At 38.9% G+C, this 20,279-nt stretch overlaps 1 protein-coding gene across 1 annotated transcript in view; it reads left to right on the forward strand.

Annotated features, from left to right (window-relative positions):
- The first annotated feature begins 12,829 nt into the window (after positions 1–12,829).
- Positions 12,830–20,279, forward strand: part of DIAPH1 (diaphanous related formin 1) — a 132,146-nt gene continuing 124,696 nt past the window's right edge. Inside the window, exon 1 of the mRNA XM_032219904.1 lies at positions 12,830–13,723. Coding sequence (XP_032075795.1) covers positions 13,577–13,723 — 147 coding nt within the window. The 5' untranslated portion in view covers positions 12,830–13,576. The remainder of the gene's footprint in view (positions 13,724–20,279) is intronic.

Raw genomic sequence — 20,279 nt, forward strand, 5'->3', positions numbered from 1 at the left:
GTATGCCATCCAATTCTCTGGGCAGTTCACATCAATCAAAAAATTTAAAATATAAAAATAAAATAAAACTAAAACTTCTTGTGTGTGTATGTGTGTCTGTGTCTGTATTATTCTAATATGTTCAAGTAAAAAAAATAGAAATAAAATATTATATGAGTTGTACACAATTCATTAAGTGCAAACATTCAGGCCAGGCATGTTCTACCCCTGAGTTGATATATTAATCTCATTTTTAAGTGTTTTTTTCCCTTCTGGTGATGCTGGATGGGCGGGGTAGGGGGAATTGCTCAGCTGAATTCTGAACTAAATGGTGATGCTTTGGACTAAATCTATGGTTGTACAAATCAGATTTCAACCTTTGTTTCAGTTTTCCTCGTGTCAGTAAAGAGGCAAGCTCAGAAACAGTATTTTCTGCTTTGGACACCTCAGCAGTGGTGGGATTCAGCCAGTTCGCATCACTTCGAGAGAACTGGTTGTTAACCTTCTGAGCAGTTTGGTGAACAGGTTGCTAGAAGAAATTATTAGGGCAGAGAACCGGTTGTTAAATTATTTGAATCCCACCACTGCACCTCAGCTATAAGTGGCTTTGAATGAGACCTAAAGAATGAAACTGGATCTGAATTTGAAAGTATTAAGAACTTGGCTGCTCACTGATAATTGAACTAAAATAAGTGGTACATGTCCTGCACTAATTTGCAATAGAGCAGCAGCTTCCTATTTCCTTTCCAAGATACTGGGAGGCGCCCCATGTTACAATCAAACAGGAAACCTGTCCAGCTATATTCAGTTGAACTGTTCCATACATCCACAGGCCATCCAATTTCCTGGACAGTAACCTCTGTACTGAATCTCTAAAACAAGGCACATTTTTGTTTTGCTTATTTCCCAATTAATGCTATTACAAAATCCTTGTGACCCAACTGTTTTTAATAGTTTTCTGGGAAGAGATGTCATTGCGTTCTGCTTGCTTCTCAGCTTTTATTCCTGGAACAGGTGACTGATACTATTGGTGTATGAAATATATGTTCCATGTATGTGCTTATGTTCAAATAACTTTTGGTCAGTCCACATCTGGAAGGGTATTTTACACCCCTCCAGGAAGTGTCTCCAAGTCAGGAGTGCCCACCTGACTGCAAAAGCCTCTTTCTCCCATATTGTCCACTTTTGTTCAGTTTCAATTAATTTTTAATTGAGTTTTTTAAAACATACAATATGTGCTTAATAAGCAGTGTACTGTCTGGGTCTATTCATTTACATAATAATATTTCTTAAGTTCCTAATTTCTATCCCTGTTATAGAACTATTGAAAAAATGTCCCAAAATTGAAAATATCTGTGTCTTCTTTTTCTTTTATCTTCAGTGTTAATCTGTCCATTTCTGCACAGTCCTATATTTTTTTTAATTATAACGTATTTTGTAGGTGTTTCCTTGCTTTTCCAATATTGTGCAATACAATTCTTGCTGTTGTTAACACATATAATATCAAATATACATTCCCTTTATTATATGTTTCTGGTATTATGCCTAACAAAAATAATTCTGACTTAAAATCTATATGCTGTCTTAACATTTTTTCTAACCACATATGTATTTTCTCCCATATTTTTTTGCTTTTTGCCATGTCCACCACAGGTGATAGTATGTGCCTATGGTTTCTGATTACATTTCCAACTTTTGGTGGACATATTTTTAAACTTTTTTGGTAGTCTCGCAGGTGGTAAGTGCCATCTATAAAACATTTTATACAAGTTTTCTTTATAAGTGGTTGCCATAGTCAATTTATAGTTTCTTTCCCAAAGTTTTTGCCAGTTATCTAGTTCATATTATATCCAAAAAAAATTGCCCATACTATCATTGTCTCTTTTATCTGTTCATCTTCCATTTTTAGGCTTAGTAAAAAGTTATATAATTTCATTTTTTTAATTTTATTTACAAACATGTAAAATACACACACACAAAACTTAGATGTACACCACATTTACACAATACAATATGAACAGGAGCTTCCTGTTCTTTCTAATAGCAATTTCCAATCAATATCACTCACCTTATATTGTTTCCCCTTCTATTATATTTCATTTGCATTTCACCATTCTTAACCCTCTTATCTTACTCATCTGTCTGCTATATTGGCTGATTACCTCTAGTAAATTTAAACCACATGGATACATACATACATACATACATACATACATACATATATGTTAATTCTCCTCAACTACTATTTTTGGGCTTTGTTGTCTTCCTTCATTGATCTTTGTTTCTTTCCTCCATCCACCTATACCATTTATCCCATATCTGGTAGTATTCTGTTTCTTCTTTTCCCTGGATTTCTTTTGTTAATTTGTCCATTTCAACCCAGTCCATAACCTTTCTTATTATTTCATCTTCGCTTGGAATTAATTTGTTTTTCTATTTCTGGGCAAAGGCAATCCTCGCTGCCGTAATTATATGTAATATTAAATACTGAATTTCTTTTTTATATTTCATAGTCATTATTCCTAATTAAAAAAATTCAGGTTTCCATTCTATTTTAATACCTGTTATTACCTCTAGCCACTTTTTGATCCTTTTCCAAAAAATTTTAGCCTCCTCACAGGTCCACCATAAGTGGTAGTATGTTCCATGTATTGATTCACATTTCCAGCATTTTGGAGAAGTATTTGTTGAGATTTTAGCTAACCTTGTTGGTGCCAGGTGCCATCTGTAAAACATTTTGTACTGGTTTTCCTTGATAGTGTCATTTTTAAGTTTGTTCCCCAATTTTTTTCCCATTTATCCAATTCAATATTATAGCCAAAGTTCTGTGCCCATTTTATCATTTGTTCTTTCACCATTTCCTCTTCCATTTTATGCTTCAGGAGAAATTTAAAAAGTTATATAATTTCTTAATTAACTTTTCATCTACTGTTAACAGTATTTGGTCAAATATTGTTTGCTCTTTATAAAAGCCATATATCTTAACATCTTTATCATACCTCAATTGCATTTGCATTTGTGGTCACCATGATAAGTCAACACTCTGTTCTAGTAGTTTTTGTTTGGTTTTTAGATTTCCTTCCGTATTTATAACAACTTTATATGTTAAATTTCTTTCAAAATTTACTAGATTTGGGTGAACAAATGCTTTCATTGTTGAAAGCTATCCTGGTATTTTCATGTATATTTTAGCTTTAACTTTTCCTATACTAACAATAGTGCATTTTTTACATAGTGGTTTTGAAAATATCTACAAATGTTATTCTTACCATATCATAAGAAAGCATGCCATCCTAGTTGCTGATCATGACCTTCTGAATACAATATTTTGTGCCTAAGAATGGTTATCCATTATTTCATCCATGTTAGTACACATGCTTGATAATATAACTCCCAATCTGGTAATCCAAAATTTCCATTATTTTTTGAGGCTTGCAACAGTTTCAATCTAATTCTAGGTTTTTTCCCCTTGCCAAATAAATTTCAAAATTATTGTATTTAGCTCATCAAAAAAAATTATCTACTTTTATAGGGATTGTTTGAAACAAGAAAAGGTGTTTCGGTGAAATATTCATTTTTATAGTCGCTGTTCTTCCTAACATTGATAATTGCAAACTTTTCCATTTTTCCAATTCTAGTTTTATTTGATTTAGTAATTTAATATGGTTATCTTCTTCTATTGTTGCATATGTTGCTGTTAAATGTATTCCCAAATATTTAACTTTATTAACTATCTGAAGATCTGTCTTTTTTGCCAGTTCATTTTTTGTTTATCAATTAGATTTTTAACTATTACTTTAGTTTTTTCTTTATTTATTTTCAATCCTGCTACTTCCCCACATTCTTCTATTCTTTTAATTAGTGGCAGGACCACTTTGGGACCAGTTTCCAATGGTTCTTCTAATATGAATATCAAGTGAAGTGATTGCTTCTTGGACTGATTGTAGTACAGATTGTATTTAAAGCATTGGGCCAATCTGCTATTTTCTTAATATCCTTTATACTCTACAACCAATATTATAGTTAGTGTAATACAATACAGTACCATATATTCTATAGTTAGTCCAACAATACACCTTTAAACTTTATCTCTAAATTTGTGTCAAGTTTATATAATCTCCAGTGTTGAATCTACTAAAAAAGGACAATTCAAAATAAGGAACTTTTATAATCCAGCTTCATCATTCAAAGGGACCTTGAAGGTATTCTACCAATCCCCTACTCAAGTAGGAAATTCTATAACATTCCATATAAATGACTGTCCAATCTCATCTTAAAAACCTCCAGTGAAGGAACCCCCACAACTTCTGGAGGCAAGCCATTTCACTAATTAATTGTTCTCACTAACAGGAAATTTCTTAATTCTAGGTTGAAACTCTCTTTGTTAAGCTTCTATCTATTACTTCTTGTCTTGCCCTCAGGTGTTTTGGAGAATAGGTCTTCTGTATGACAGCCCCTCAAATATTAGAAAACTGCTATCATGTCACCCTAGTTCTTTTATTTGTTAGTGTAGATCAAAACTGTCAAACTCAAAGCCCATGGGAGTCATGCACTGACCACACTTATGCCCGGTTTAGCGAAGAGGAAAAAAGTCCCGATATATCATGTGATGACGACGTGAGTTTGACACTCCTGGTCTAGACATTCCCAGTTCCCCAACCATTCATCCTACAGTTTAGCCTCCAGTCTCCTAATCATTTTTGTTGCTCTGCTCTGCATTCTTTCTAGAGTAATTCATACAGCAGGTGACTTGTAGGTAGACCTTCTCCCCAAAAGTATTTATGACCTGATTTTAAATTTCTGACAGCCATTTCTATATCCCTGAGATCATGAGATTGCATTTTGGGCACTTGGCAATCAACTCACATTTATGGCCATTTGCAGTGTCCTGCAGTCATGTGACTTTGATTTTTGGCATTTTTTGCTGATTTCTGTCATTTACTTCTGGTTTCTGGCAAAAAAATGGCCACAGGATAAAATGGATTAATTTAATTAATTCATTTTAATTAATTGGTTTTGTGCAGACCTCTGTGTGAAAATGTATATGTCAGTATTCCAAGTATCATGCAGAATTAAATCAGAGTCCAAGGCAAAACGACCCTTAAAGTTCCAATTTAATAAGTCAGACATCTTAGCACATCTGTGGAATCCCAATTCTGGAAGTTACCTAGGATTCCCACCCAGTTGAAAGTTCATGATCTTGTCCTCACACCCACAAATCCATCACATGGTCCAATCATCTTCTTCCATGCTGGCATCTCCACCCAGGTGGTTCCAGTCAGGTGCAGAGGTGCAGAGACACAAGATGACCTTGGGCTTCTAGAAAAGAATGACAACAAAACATTCCACAATTCTACTCCTTTCTATTCCCCCCTCCCAACTACTACACTAATGAAACAGCATAATGAAATAAGAGAGAGTGTGGCACGCCAAAGATCCTAAAAGGGATATAACTGCAGGCCTCACAGTATAATCTCTCCTGCAAGAGTTGCATTGGTTGCTGATTTGCTTCTAAATGCAATTCAAGGTGCTGGTTGTCACCTTTAAAGCCCTTCATAGCTTGGGACCAGATTAACAGTGAGCCTCTTCCCAGTCACATCTACCTGACCCACTATAGTGGGGAGAAAAGGAATGTTGCAGTCACATCCCCTAGGGCGATACATCTGGTGGTGCCCAGAAGAAGGGCCTTCTCCATGGTGGCTCCTTCTCTCTGGAACATCATTCCCTCAGAGATTAGACTGGCCCCGACTCTAACACCCTTTAGGAAGGTACTGAAGACCTGGTTCTGCCAGCGGGTCTGGGAAACCCAGAGTGGGATGGGGCCCATTAAATGGCTTGTGTAATGTGTTGTCACTGGGATGGGGAGCTATTATTTTATTAATTTATTATTTGGTTATTTTCTTAGTTTTATTTTTTATATATGATATTTTTATATTCATGTAAGCCACCTTGAGTCGCCATGTGTGAATTGGTGGCAATATAAATTTTCTAAAATAAATAAATAAATAATAAATAATGATTGCCATGTTCACTTAACTACTGTTGTGTTCGTTTAAGGATTGTACAAAAATGTAAAATTGTACAGAGTCACATGGTGATCCACTTAACAACTTCAAAGACTTACAACTAATTCTGGGGCCAATTACAATCGTAATTTGAGAACTACCTATGCTGCAATTCCTTTTGCTCTGAAGATTTTTATTTTGGCAGGAGCATAATTGTTTTTGAATAAAGCAAAATTATATTTGCCAATCTGTGGATCAAAACCGAAATGATTCTCAGGTATTCTTTCCATGTTGTCTAAAATTAAAGGGAAATGCCTAGATATTTGAATACTTATGTAGTGGGGAGAGATTAGTGCAATCATCTGGGCATTGTGGGAAGTCCTGGGGTGATAATCTGGGCAATGCAGGGAGTCCCAGAGCTGAATGGTGTGGGCATCCCCAGTGCCCAATTGCCTCATAGCACCCCACAGATGTCCCAGACCCTCAGAGTGTCCTGGGGGCTTGAAGAGTGATATCAAGCACTTGGTTGATTGATGCAGAGCACTAGTTGGCTAAACAACAAGCCTGATTGATATGCCGGTGCTCAGGCAATGGATTGGCTGGGCTGCTCAGTTATAGGCACCCTATGGCTTGATTGGAGGCCTGGGATACACAGCAGCTGGCTGGGAACATTCTGGGATGTGGCACCAAGTAACTGGCACAGGATGCCAGTTATCAGCTGTTGTCAGAGTCAGACAGCAATGAGGCAGACAGACAGCTGGAGCCTGTACCCAGTGTGCACATGCGCAGAGTTGCCGGACAAATGGAACAACCAAAGAGCAGGGTTCGACTTGGGAGTAAAGCCAGATGACGAATGGCCCCTCCCAGAGGAAATAAAAGATGAGCAAAAGAGGAATAGAGTTTGCAGGAGACAATCCGCTAATTGTTTAGTGACTCTCTGAGACTCCTTGCCAAGTTCTGCAGACATCGGCCTGTCAGCTCTCCAAGCCAGATAATGTGTGTGACTGTAAATCCTCCTTTGAAAGACTTTGCTGGCTGTAAATGAGCAGAATTCACTGTAATTAATAAAAGGGTTTTTTGCTGGGACAAGGACTGTTTCATGCTCTTGGGAAGCCTTGTTCAGAACACAATGTTCATCTAATATATTTTAATTTTGAAGTACTTTAAAATTTATAATTATAGAAAGTTAGTACCCACTCTTTTCCTAGAAGAATGAAATATTCTAGGAAATACTAAAAAGGCAGAATATTATACCTCCTTGAATGAGAAAAGGAGATACCTGCTCTTGGAAAGACTAGGCTATCATATCACAAGACAAAAGGCTGGACCAGCTTATCTACAACACAAAAGACCTTTGTCCAAACCAGGACAAAGCCATTAAGCCATAATAGGAATTGCCCAAAGCCCCTTCATCACCCAGCAAGATTCAACCAAGCCTGGGACTCAAGACAACCTACAAAGTTACCCCTGCATGGCCCCATGGGAATCTGACAATCAATCAGAATACATTTCTTTCACAAGAACAGTAAGCAGGTTCAAAGCCCAAGAGAGAGTATAACTATATCTCACTCTCCACTCCATGTGCTCAGCCGAGGTGGCGCAGTGGGTAGAGTGCAGTACTGCAGGCCACTTCAGCTGACTGTTATCTGCAGTTCAGCGGTTCAAATCTCACCGGCTCAGGGTTGACTCAGCCTTCCATCCTTCCGAGGTGGGTAAAATGAGGACCCAGATTGTTGGGGGCGATATGCTGACTCTGTAAACCGCTTAGAGAGGGCTGAAAGCCCTATGAAGCGGCATATAAGTCTAACTGCTATTGCTATTGCTATTTGCCCAGGATCCCAAAAAAAACATATGGTCCTGTCCACCATTAAATCATCTTTCCAAACAGCTTCCCTGCACATCCCAGTGTCTTTCTCCCCACTTGGAACTGAACCCAGATGGACATTTCCTTCAACAGAGGCAGCCTCGTTGGGGCAGCCTTCCATCACGCAGCTCCCACACCACCCACCCCTCCTTTCCAGAGATCTGTCAAGGCAGAAGTTGGATCTTGGAGGTCTTCTAGTCCAATCCCCTTAGGTCTTCTAATTGTTAATAGTTTAATTTCCTCCTCATTTGAAACTAACAGGATTTGAAGCAATAAGATGTTTCTAAAGGATATTTAGCACAGTCCTTGCTTCTGCTCTTCAAAGCTGCATTAGAATCTGTGTCAGAATTATTAGTAGGATTAACTGCTGGGTGAGTAAAAGGTGAAAGATTTATACAATCTGAAGAGAAACCAGAGTAACCCTAACTACTTGTCTATTGTTAGCATTGTAAAAAACACAGGGAATTATTTTTAAAAAGCATTAGATGACTAATTGAATAATTACACTTCAGTATAATTGTGCACTCCATTTACTATTTATAGTAAACTACTTGGAATGTTGACTTAGAGAACACATTACTGTTTTCTAGGAGTATACCTTCCCCTGTTAATGTTATTCTGATTAAAAAATAGCATGCAGTAAAATTTAATAATTAATCAATTTTCATAATCATCCAAGTAGCCTAGCCTTTTTCCATACCATCCTCTGTCTAATTACCCACAACATTGTTACTAATGTAGAAATCTTTCTGATGGACCCAGGTATCCCCCCCCTCCCTTCCTTAGTTCAGTTTTCTGAGAGTTTAGGGAGACATGAAGCTGATCGATTCTCCATAATACGATCTATTGGGGGGGATATTGCAACTGTTTTTCTGTTGCCAATACTGTTTTGCTATGAAATTACTGAGATTGCCTGTATGGGGTGCTGTTTGGGAACATTCATTTATTGGCAAATTTGCTTTCTCTTTTGACTCATGAAGTTTTATTTTTTTGTATTGGCACACCTGATAGTAATAAACAAAGAGGTACTGTGAACAACCTTTATTTGAGTGGTTTCTTCGCTTTTATAAATTCACTGCTAGGATGTATTCTGTCCATTGTTTAGTAACTTTCTATAGGCTTTATTGTCTGGAACTAGTTTGTAATTGCTTCTTTTTCTTTCTCATTTCAGATACAGAATAGCACAGATGCAGATGCAGAGTCCAGTATCTTACATAAAAGAATGAGTAAAGGTATTATAACAATTCAATTATAGAACATGAAATCAAAATCTAATCTAAGATAATGATTTTGGGAGTGGGATAAAAGATGAAAAAGCAAATTTATTTTGAAAATGGGAAAATAGCAGAAAGTGCATATATCATCAATAGTAAAGTAATGTGTACATCTACAATGCTGAAGCTGGATCTATCTGAAGACTTTCCAAGGAATTCCATTACCCAAGTACTCCCAAACTGCACTATTTAATGCAAGATGATGAAATGTATGTTTCTGTACCTTAATGCAGAACAGTAGCCATGCTGTTATTAAAGAATTGCTTGATGTACAGTGTAGCTTACCTTTATTTTGAAGAACTCCAAGAGGTATCCTGCCTCCCCTTTTCACCAAACCAACTCAAAGTTGATTGGGCTGCAACCACTATATAACACTGACTTTCTCGCTTCCACTGCCCATTTCTTGGTTAAATGGTGAAGTCAACAACAGTTTCTTCTGGAAGGTACCAGTTAGTGGATCAGCTACAATTCAAGGATGTAATCCTAGATGACTGCATGGCTACATTCATATAGTTTCTTGGCAAAAAAAAAAAAAAAAAATGAAGCAGATTTGGCACCGCTTTCTTCTAGAATATTTTTCCTGACTTTCCAGCCTAACTTGCAACCTAGAGGTTCCTGGCTGGTTCTTCATACAGTTCAAAGTAACTTTAGCTTGAGACCTGGGATTTTTTAAGATGGTCTTTTGTGATCTCTAGTTTTAATAGATTTCAAGCATTAAATATAGTAAATGTAGGGGAAAATAAGCTGAGAAAAAGCTGTCCTTGTGTAAATAATATAACCAGAATGTAAGATCATGATCCAACTAGAGTCTTAGACTTATCTCTGTTAGAAATTCTGTATAGAACAGAACTGATTACACAGTCCAAATGTGCTTTTTGGCTCAACTGCGACAAGGAAGCAGGAAAAAAATTTATTCAGAGAAAAGGCATAGAGTATACCATAGATGCAGCTACAAACTTATAACTGCCATCTACTGGTTGAAGAACATATATCTCTACTGAATACTGCTATAGTTGTTGTACAATATACATGAACACTGGAGGCGGAGCTGACATTGCGATGATACGATGTGCAATCTTGGAGCTCCAGGATCGCTGTCGATATCTCTGCCGCTGGACGGTCCTTTTGGATCTAAACCATCCCGTAGAAAAAGTGATAGAGAAGGGCACATCCTGCTGATCCCATCAGTGCTAGAAGGGAGTGAGGTTGGGGGGGGAAGGAGGAGAAAGGACAAAAAGGAGAAAGAGAGGGAGAAAGAGGAGTAGGGGGATAGGGGATCCTTGCTGCTTTCTGAGCTTGGTAGTTTTCTTACAGATATTTTATTATCAAACTAGGTAACATCATCAGTGCTAGAAGGGAGTGGGGTTGGGGTAGAAGGTAGAGAAAGATAGGACAGAAAGGAAAAAGATAAGGAGGGAGAGGACTGTGGGGTCCTTTGGTGTTCTCTTGGTGGTTTTTAATTATTTTTAGGGAATTTTTATTTATTTATTGTTTATAGAATGTTTGTTACAAGAAATGTTATTCTTTTTTGCAAATGTTTTATTTGTGATGCAATATGTTGCTTTTAAGTATACAGGTTGGTGCATGGTTTATGTGTCTCAAGGTAGCTGCTTTTCTATGGGCAGGCCAGGTCGGTGCAAGGCAGCTTTGCCAGATTTTGTGTGTTTCTGTGTGATGCCTGGTTGTTTAGGTAATTGTGAGGTGGCTGCTGGTTCTGTGAGCTTCCTGGCACTGTCCCTTATAATTTCCCACAATGCCTTGATGGTTTTTATTCCAGTGGCTTTGTCTTTCCTGTTCTTAGGGTTAGGGAAAAAAACTGGTTTCATCTGCAGTCTTTTGGGGGGAAATTGTTATTTTTTGGTGTTTTCTTGGCATTGTCATAGTTTGTGTGTGGGGGGGGTGTAATGTTAGTTAATGTTTAGTGACCTTTCCTTACATAATTGGTGTTTTCTTTCATACTTTTAGATTTCTAATTGCTGTTTCTGTTAGTTAGCAATTGATAAAACAAATCCCATGTGAAAAAGTATTCAAAGCCTTCTTGATTTTAATTGTCAATTTATTCATTCCTGCACATTCTAATATTTATTCATTTTCATATCTTTGTTTTTTCCATTGTTGTGCAAACACAATTCCAACAGCTGTTAACATGTGTAAAATTAAATATGTATTTATTCCCTTTGAAATACAAGTAGTAAGTAGTAAGCTACTTACCTTCTGTAAGTAGCTCTTTTATTGTTTTGTGTACTTATTTTAATCTTATTTAAGCAGTAAGTGCACAAAATAATAAATTTCCTATTTTATATCTTCTTTTTGTAGATCATCCATTGGGGCAAAGAATTCAGTGACATCGTCTTGGCCACTCCCACCTGGTCACATGACTACTAAGCCACTCCCACCTGGTCACATGGCCGGCAAGCCACCCCACTCGATCACATGGCCGGCAAGCCACTCCCACCCAGTCACATGGCCAGCAAGCCACTCCCACAAAGGGGGCCATACCCACAGAGTAGGTTCCCCAAAAAATTGAAACCCACCACTGCCTCTAACTGACTTGGCCTACATACAACAGCAGATGTTGTGGTTTGACATTCACATTTCCTGAGTTCAAGTTTCCAATTTTACTTCAAGACTCAGTGTATAACGAGATAGAAGGGATACCCCCCCCCCGGGAGATCCTCTAGTCTGACCACGTTTCATGTTATGTCCAAATCTCACTTTATGTCCTGCCTTAATAATGTATAGATATTATGGCTCTATAATATTCAGTCATATTGTGGGCATAGACCTAATTGTTGAGCACTGGCTTCATTATGAGTACTTGTGGTGTAAATGATCTGCTAGTGTAAAAACAACACAAAAATCCTGGATTTCTGCATAGCTGTGTTGGAAGAAATATGCATCTGGTTCAGTTCCAAGTGGTGAGAAAGACACTGGAAACCTGGAGGTTGATTGGAAAGATGGTTTATTAATAAACAGGGTTTGGGATCCTAGGTAGCTGACTACATGGAGTTGAGAGAGATATATATTTATACCTTCTCTTTAGTCTTGCCTTTGAGCTTCCTGTTCCTATGCAAGAAATGCATTCTATTGGCTGTAGTCAGAATTCCATGAGGCCATGTGGTATCATGTTTGTCTGAATCAAGTTTGGTTGAAGCCTGGAGGGTGATGCAGTGTCCCCAGGTGCTTTTGCAATGCAGTGAGCCCTGCTGCTAGATAACCCTATTATGTCCTGGAGGATCATCATGTCTTAATCCCATCATCCTGGAGCTGAAGGTCTTTTGTTTTGAAGATAGGCTGTCCCAGTCCTTCTCAATGGGCACCAAATATCTGCTGGGGGCAAGGAGTTGAAGCTCTGAGTGTCTGTCTCCCTTAATATTTCTATTTCTCTTTTAGGGGAAATATAATATTCTGCCTTTTTAACATTTTCTAAAATATTTCATTCTTCTAGGAGGGGTGGGTGCTAACTTTCTACAGCTCAAACTAGTGGTGGGATTAAAAAAAATTTACTATCAGTTTTGTGGGCGTGGCTTTGTAGGTGTGACATGGCTTTGTGGGTATGGCTTTGTGGACGTGGCAGGGGAAAGATACTGCAAAATCCCCACTCCCTCTCTACCCCACTAACCTGCTTTCCAGTTCTGTTCTCCTGTTCAGGGCAACAAAAGATCAGCTGGGGGGGCAGCAGGGGCGGGGCCAGCCTATTTGCCAGTTCTCTTTCCGCTATGGGTTCTCCAGAAGCTGTCAGAACTGGCTGAACATCATCTCTGACTCAAACGTGTTATGGTAAAACTAGCAGAAAAAGTAGGTCCCCGTACATTTTTCAAATGTCTATGTTATGAAACATATTTTGAGTAATGTTGGCATCACAAGTCAATTGATTCAAGAGTTTTGAAAGCAACCGAATGCACCAATTGATATGTGTTTGACCTAAAACGCTATTTCTTTGAGAGATTTTGCTGGAAACGGAGCAAAAAAGTGTTTACAGGATTTAAAAACTGCATTTAAACACATTTTTTTCAAACGAAAGGAAAAAGGAATGAGGAAAAAAAAGACTTTCAATAGTTGCGTTGATTAGGTAGCTTCATTTTCGATCCCGGAAAGGAAAAAACAAAGGGAACTTGGAAGTTTCATCCCCAGCCTTTCTACAAGATATATCTCTATAACAACAGTACCTGTTCAACCACAGACAGGCGGCTTCCCGCTTTCTCATTTTCGAGGAGCCTACTTTGTGGAACACGATGACGACACAGTGGGCGTGGCGTACATTCCGAACTACAAGGAAGCGGTGCCTGTGTCGGGCCGGCGCGGCGGTTCATAGTGGAATCAACCATTGGTGAGCGACTCCTGCTGCGAGCGCTGGTCTCCGAAGTAACGAGGCACCTTCAGCTTTGGCCGTTGGTACTCGCTGAAGTTAAAGTCGTGTCATCTACGGCCGCGGGCCTTGCTAGTCCAGTGCAATGGAGAGCGGCGGAAGCGGGTCCGGGACCGTGCGGGGAGCCGGCCGAGAGAAGAAGAAAGGCAAGAATGCTGACGACTCTTCGGTAGCTGCAGTAGCAGGAGAGCCAGGTGGAAGCGGCGGCGGCGGCGGTAAACCGCGGAAATTTGTAAGTAGTGTTGAGAGAGAGGAAAGCCACCTGCCTTATTACAGAGGGATTTGGGGTAGTCCTTGGGCGGAGCTGCCCTACCCACTTTTCTTTGGTTACCTTCGCTAGTAGAGCCGGGTCGGCCTCGCATACGGGTGTAGGCATTGTCCCATCAGTTTCTCGACGGGGCGAGGCAGGAAGTTTCCTTTCCTCATGGGTTCATCCAATAGCAGAGTCTGAAATCTGCCTGCCTAAATGTGATTCAGGCCTCGATTCACGCCTTGCCTCACCAACTCTTTTGGAAAGTTTCCTCCCTATAGATTTAGTAAGTTTTCCGTGTTTGCAGGATTCCTGGGCTGTATCTTGATTAACTTTAACCCCAATTTTCACTTGATTTTTTTAATGGCATGTAACATCTGAAATTTGCACGTTCAATTTTCAATTTTGCTTTAAAACTCAGTTTCTATATCATGCCTGGATTAAGGTCCATTGAAAAAGTAAGCATACATAACAGGCTGTGACCTTTAACTGCATTTTTTTTAGCCAACAGTAAACTCCTTCCAGAGTGTCTGAAACTGTTCTTAGAGTACTTTTGAAGGGATCAGGGCAGATTAGAATATAAGAGTTGAATCAGGCAAGATCCATCTTAGTTCAGCATTTGGTTTCCAATAGGAGCCAGGCAGATATCTCTAGTTTCCTCCAAGCAAGAGGCGGAAAATTATCTTTCATCATTTGTTCCCTTGCAATGTATATTTTGAAGCAAACTATCTTCAACCTGGCAATAACTCTTTGAGCCCTCTTTAATAAAGTTGGCCTTGTTGAATCATACAATCCTTTTAAAAGCTGTTCAAGTTAGGGACCATCATACATCTTGAGGAAATGAATTTCAGAACTGTTTGAAGTCTTCTAATTAGTTTCACTGATCAACTTGTCTTAATGTTTATTATTCATTCGATTTGTATTCTGGCTTTATTTTGTGCAACTCTGGGTTGTGTCTGTAATGCTCCCTTTTCTTCCAGTTACAACCCTGTGAGGTGGGTTGAGTGAGAGATAGCAACTGACTTAAAATCATCCAGCTTCCTTCTGCGCCTCATGGAGTACTAGAACTCATAGTTTCCCAGTTTTTAGTCCAACTCCTTAACTGGTAAAACAAGTTACCTTTCTGGGAGGTGAGGGGAATTCTCCCTATTCACTTTCTAATGTCATGCATAGTTTAATACAACTCATTCATGCTGTTTTCCCACACCTCTGATCCCATTTTCTTGCCTTTTCTTGAAGGGACATTTGGAGTCCTTTGATCATTTTGGTTGTAATCTTCTGCATGTTTTGCAGCTGAATTACATTAATTTTTCAAATGTAACCAGACCTGCATTGAGATGCAGATATACCATACGTTTGTATAAGATGCTTTATTTTTCAATGCATTTCTAAAGTTCTCTAGTATATTTTTTCACAGCTGCTTCATACCAAGCTGATATTTTCATTGTCCTATTACTCTTGATTCCCAGTTCTTTTTTCCAGTTAATTCCAGACAGCTCAGACTCTTATCATCTTATACGTGTAGTTACTGTTTGTGCATCATTTTATACTTACTTATTTGATCCTGTATTGATGCATGTTTTGCCCAATTTAAATAGTAGTTGGAAGGTCACTGAGTACCTAGAAATGAACAAGGTGATTACTAAAAGCCAGCATGGGTTTGTTAAAAAAGATCATGACAGATAAATCTCATTGCCTTCTTTGATAAAGTGACTTAAGTTAGTGGATTAAGGAAATGCTGTGGATATAGTTTAGTTGGGCTTCAGTATTCAACAAAGTAGATTACAGCCTACTTCTTGGTAAGATAGAACAATGTTCTGTCTAGGATGGTACCACCACTAGATGGATTTGCAGTTGACTGACCAACTGTACTCAGCATGTAATGCTCAATGGAACTGCTTCTACATGGAGGGAAGCATGCAATGTGGTACTTCAAGGTTCTGTCTTGGGCCCAGTGTTCTTCAACATCTTCATAAATGGTATAGATGACAGATGGAAGGGGAACTCATCAAATTTGCAGGCAATACTAGACTAGAAGGAATTGTGACTACTTTGGAATATAAGCTTTGGAAGGTAAGCTCAAGAAGAATCTTGATGGACTTAAGCATTGGACTGTATTCAGCAAAATGCAGTTCAGTGATGTGAAAAGTAAGGTCCTACAGTTAGGCAGGAAAAACCAAATACACAGGTATCGAATAGTTGTAGCTAGCTTAACCAGTAACTGTGAGAGGAATCTAGTAGACAACTACCAAAAAAGCCAGTGCAATCCTACTTTGGATAAACAGTGATAATTTCAAGATCATTAAAAAGGATAGTACCACTTTATATTGTACTTAGAATATAGATAGTCCTCGACGTATGACCACAATTGAGTCCAAAATTGCTGTTAAGTGAGACATTAAGTGAGTTTCCCCCCATTTTATGACTATCGCAACAGTTGTTAAGTGAATCACTGCAGCAGGTAACATGGTTATTAAATGAATCTGGCTTCCCCATTGATTTTGCTGTCAAAAGGTTGCATAAAATGATCACATGACCTTGGGACACAGCAGCAATCATAAGTATGAACCAGTTGCCAAACATCTGAACTTTGGTCACATGATCATGGGGATGCTACAAAAGTCACAGGTATGAAAAATGGCCATAAGTCAGTGCTGTTGTAACTTTGAATGGTCACTAAATGAACTGTTGTTAAGTCAAGGACTACTTGTACTTTGTCCAGTTCTGGTCATGATATAAAAATTATACTGAGACTGTAGAAAGAGTGCAGATAAGAGCTGTAAAGATGATAACAGGCCTGGAAGCTAAAGTGTATGATGAACAGTTAAGACAACTAAGTGTGTGTAGCCTAATGAAAAGAAGGATTAGAGGTGAAATGATAGCTATCTTTCAGTACTTGAGAGACTGTCACAAAGAAGGTTTGACTTGTTCTCCAAAGCATGTTCACCAAAGGCTAGAAAGTGCCTACTCAATCTCCCCACCCACCTGCGCGCAACCCCCCCTGCACATGCATACGCGACCCCTCCTCAGGCTCTGGAGGCTTTCCTGAAGCCTGGGGTGGGCGAAAACAGCCTCCTCCAGCCTCCCGGAGGCCATCCAGAAGCCAGAAATGGATTGTTTCTGAACTTCCGGTTGGCCTGTTGGGGCCATTTTTTACCCTCACCAGGCTTCAGGAAAGCCTCCGGAGGCTGGGGAGTCTGAAAAATGGGCCCAACAGCCCAACCGGAAGTTTGGAAATGATCTGTTTCCAGCTTCCAGAGGGCCAGGGAGGCTGTTTTCGCCCTCCCTAGGCTTCAGGAAAGGGCAGGGAGATTGGGCTCGCAATAGCGTACGTGCACACAATTTTGGCACACCGTAAGAAAAAGGTTCGCTAACACTGCCTTATAACATTTTAGACAATAATTGTCCAATCTATTCTTAAAAACTTCAGTGATGCAGCACTCACAATATCTGGAGAGAAGCCATTCCATTGATTAATTGTTTTCACCAACAGGACATTTCTCCTTAGTTCTAAGCTGATTTCTCTTAATTATCTTCTACCTGTTACTTCTTGTCTGTCCCTCAAGTGTTTTGGAAAATAGATTGTTCCCTCTTTGTGAGAGCTCCTCAAGTACTGCTGTTATCTCACCCCTAATCCTCTTTATTAGACTAGACATACCTAGTTCCCTCACCTGTTTATTGTATGGTTTAGCCTCCAAAACAAATTATCATCACTTTTGCTTTTCTCAGCCCTCTTTCTCAGCATCTTTTTTGTATCATAGTGACCAGAACTGGATGCAGTATTGAAAGTGTGGGTCTTATTAGTATAGTATAATGCTGCACTACCACTTCTTGGAATCTAGATGCTCTCCACGCTGTTGACACAGCCTAGGACTGCACTGATTTTTTTGGCAGTTGTAGCTGGCTCATACTTAATTTAAAAAAAACAACATTTTATTAGGTTATAAGATAAGATACAAAATTCAAAAGTAGATAGGAAAACAGTGGGGAGAAAGAGGGGAAGAGAAGTGAGGAAGGAATAGGAAAAAGAAAAAAAAGTGTTGACTTCCAACTCCCTCTGTTGCATAAAATAAAGCATTAATATCAAACCACTTTTTGCTTTCTCATAGTAATATAAACTAGCCACTTCTATAAACACCTATCAATCTAATTGGTAAAACCCAAAATCAAAGTTTCATTATTTTCATCTCAAGCATCCAGAAGCGGTCTCCATGAGGCAACAAAGGTACATACATTCTTTTTTTAAATCAAAATAGTCAGTTTGGCCATTTCTGCCAACTCCATCCACTTCTGTAGCCATTTGTCCATGGTGGGAATTGAAATGTCCTTCCATTTTTGAGCGTCTAGTAGTTTTGCTGCTGTCAACATATATAAGATTTGATTACATAAGTTCTGAATTTTTTCTCCAAGTCTTTAATGAAAATTAAACCCAAAAGAAAGTTTAAGGTTTCATCTTTATCTTTGTTTTTAAAAAAATCTGTATTAAAATATAAATCTTACTCTAAAAATTTTTGCTTTATCACACGTCCACCATAAATGATAAAAAGTCTCTTTACTTTTACACTTCCAACATTCATTTGAAATACCTTTTTGCATTCTAGATAAATTCATCCAGTGTTAAATAACAGTGATATATCAGCTTATATTTTTTTTCTTTAAAATATAGATTAGTGTAAATTTTAAACCCTTTGTCGACATATTTCCCCTTGTTCAAGCATCACATTATATCCAAAATTCCTTGCCCACTGAATCATACAATGTTTTTCATATTCACTTTCCAAATTTAATTTCAATAATATTTTATAAAACTTAGCAATACCACACAGTAAGATTTCCAATTCATTTTTAATGAAATCAAACCCATATGTCAGGGTTCCAAATAGTATCCAGTTCAGGTCAGGTGCAGAGGTGTAGAAACAAAGGATGACTTTGGCTTCTAGAAAGGAATTCTATTTTGGCTACATAGCATTTAACTTCATATATTCCCTCTCCCATTTTTCCACAATAGAAACAGCATAGTGGAATAGAAGTGTGGCAGGCCAAAGATCCAAAGGGAACTTGGTTGCAGGCTTGACCCTCGGCCTCTCCTCGGAAGAGAAACGTTTCCTGAAAAGAGAATAACGTAGGGGTTAACATAAGCAAAACTAACCACCTCTCCCCCCAGGGGGGCCCTTTGGCTTATTGGGAAACTTATCATGGAATTGTTTTACTAACTTATCAGCTTTTATGTCCCAACTTTTTACCCAAGTAGCTTCAGACAAAGGGTACCTCTTCCAATGCACTAAATATTACCTCTATACAACCTAGAGTCTAAAACTGTCTTCACTTCATAGTGTATTTCACCCTGTATCACTACTGGAGGAGGGGGAAGCTGGGTGGATGGTCAGTAAGCTGCAATGAAAGACTGGGTGAATTTTTCCTAGAATTCTGGGCAGAGTGAGCTGAACCGTAAATGGGTTAATTATTTTCACTATTGGGAACGGACCCAGAAATGTTGGGCCTAATTTCTTGCTAGGCATTTTTAACTTTATGTATTTGGTACACAAGAAAACTTTATCCCCCACATGGAAGAGGGGTTGAAGCGAGCAGTGCTTATCAGCTTGTTTCTTATACTTTTCTGCTGTTTTCGCCAGAGCTTTTTTCATATTTTCCCACCCCTTTTTAAGAATGTCCATCTACTCAGTCAGAGACATAGAAGAGGGGGGTTCTCTGGACAGTTCAGGCATGGGAACAAATTCCTTGCCACTGGTAACTTGAAAAGGAGTTAATCCAATGTTGCTGTGGACGGCGTTGTTGTAAGCGACTTCGGCGAAAGGTAGCAAATCCAACCAGTTGTCTTGTTGGTAATCCATGTAACAACAGATGTATTGTTCCACCATCACATTGGCTTTTTCTACGGCCCCGTTTGTGCTCGGATGAAAAGCCGAGCTACGTCCTTGTGTGGACTCAATGGACCTCAGGAACTCTCTCCAGAACTTGGCAGTGAACTGAACTCCCTAGTCTGTGATGATCCTCCTCAGTACTCTGTGCAGGCAGTAAATGTGTTTGACAAACATTTTCGCTAGCTTCTTTGCGGATGGTAGTCCTGAGCAAGCAATGAAATGGGCTTGCTTGAAAAATAAATCAATGACTGTCCAAATTACTTTATTACCGCCGCTGTCTAGGAGCTTGACAGTGTAGTCCATTGCAATCTCTTCCCATGGTTGGCTAGGGTTGGCCACTCATTGTAGTAGTCCAGGGGGCTTGCCTGGCCATATTTTCATGGTTGCGCAAGTGGCACAGCTTTTTATGCAATCTTCCACTTCAGCTTTCATTTTTGGCCACCAAAATTGACGCCTGGCGAGGTGGAGTGTTTTTAGGAATCCAAAGTGGCCTCCTAATTTCACGTCATGGCTTTGTTGTAGTATTTCCAGCCTCACGTTTGTGGGAACGTACAGTTTGGATCCTTTCCAGTCTAAGCCATCTCTCATCGTCAGGATATCCTTGTTGTCGTTGAGCCAGGGGTCTGCTGGCAGCACCAATTTCATTGCTGCAGTCA

The sequence above is a fragment of the Thamnophis elegans genome, chromosome 6 (assembly GCF_009769535.1).
Source record: "Thamnophis elegans isolate rThaEle1 chromosome 6, rThaEle1.pri, whole genome shotgun sequence".
In the NCBI taxonomy this organism is placed as follows: Eukaryota; Metazoa; Chordata; class Lepidosauria; order Squamata; family Colubridae; genus Thamnophis; species Thamnophis elegans.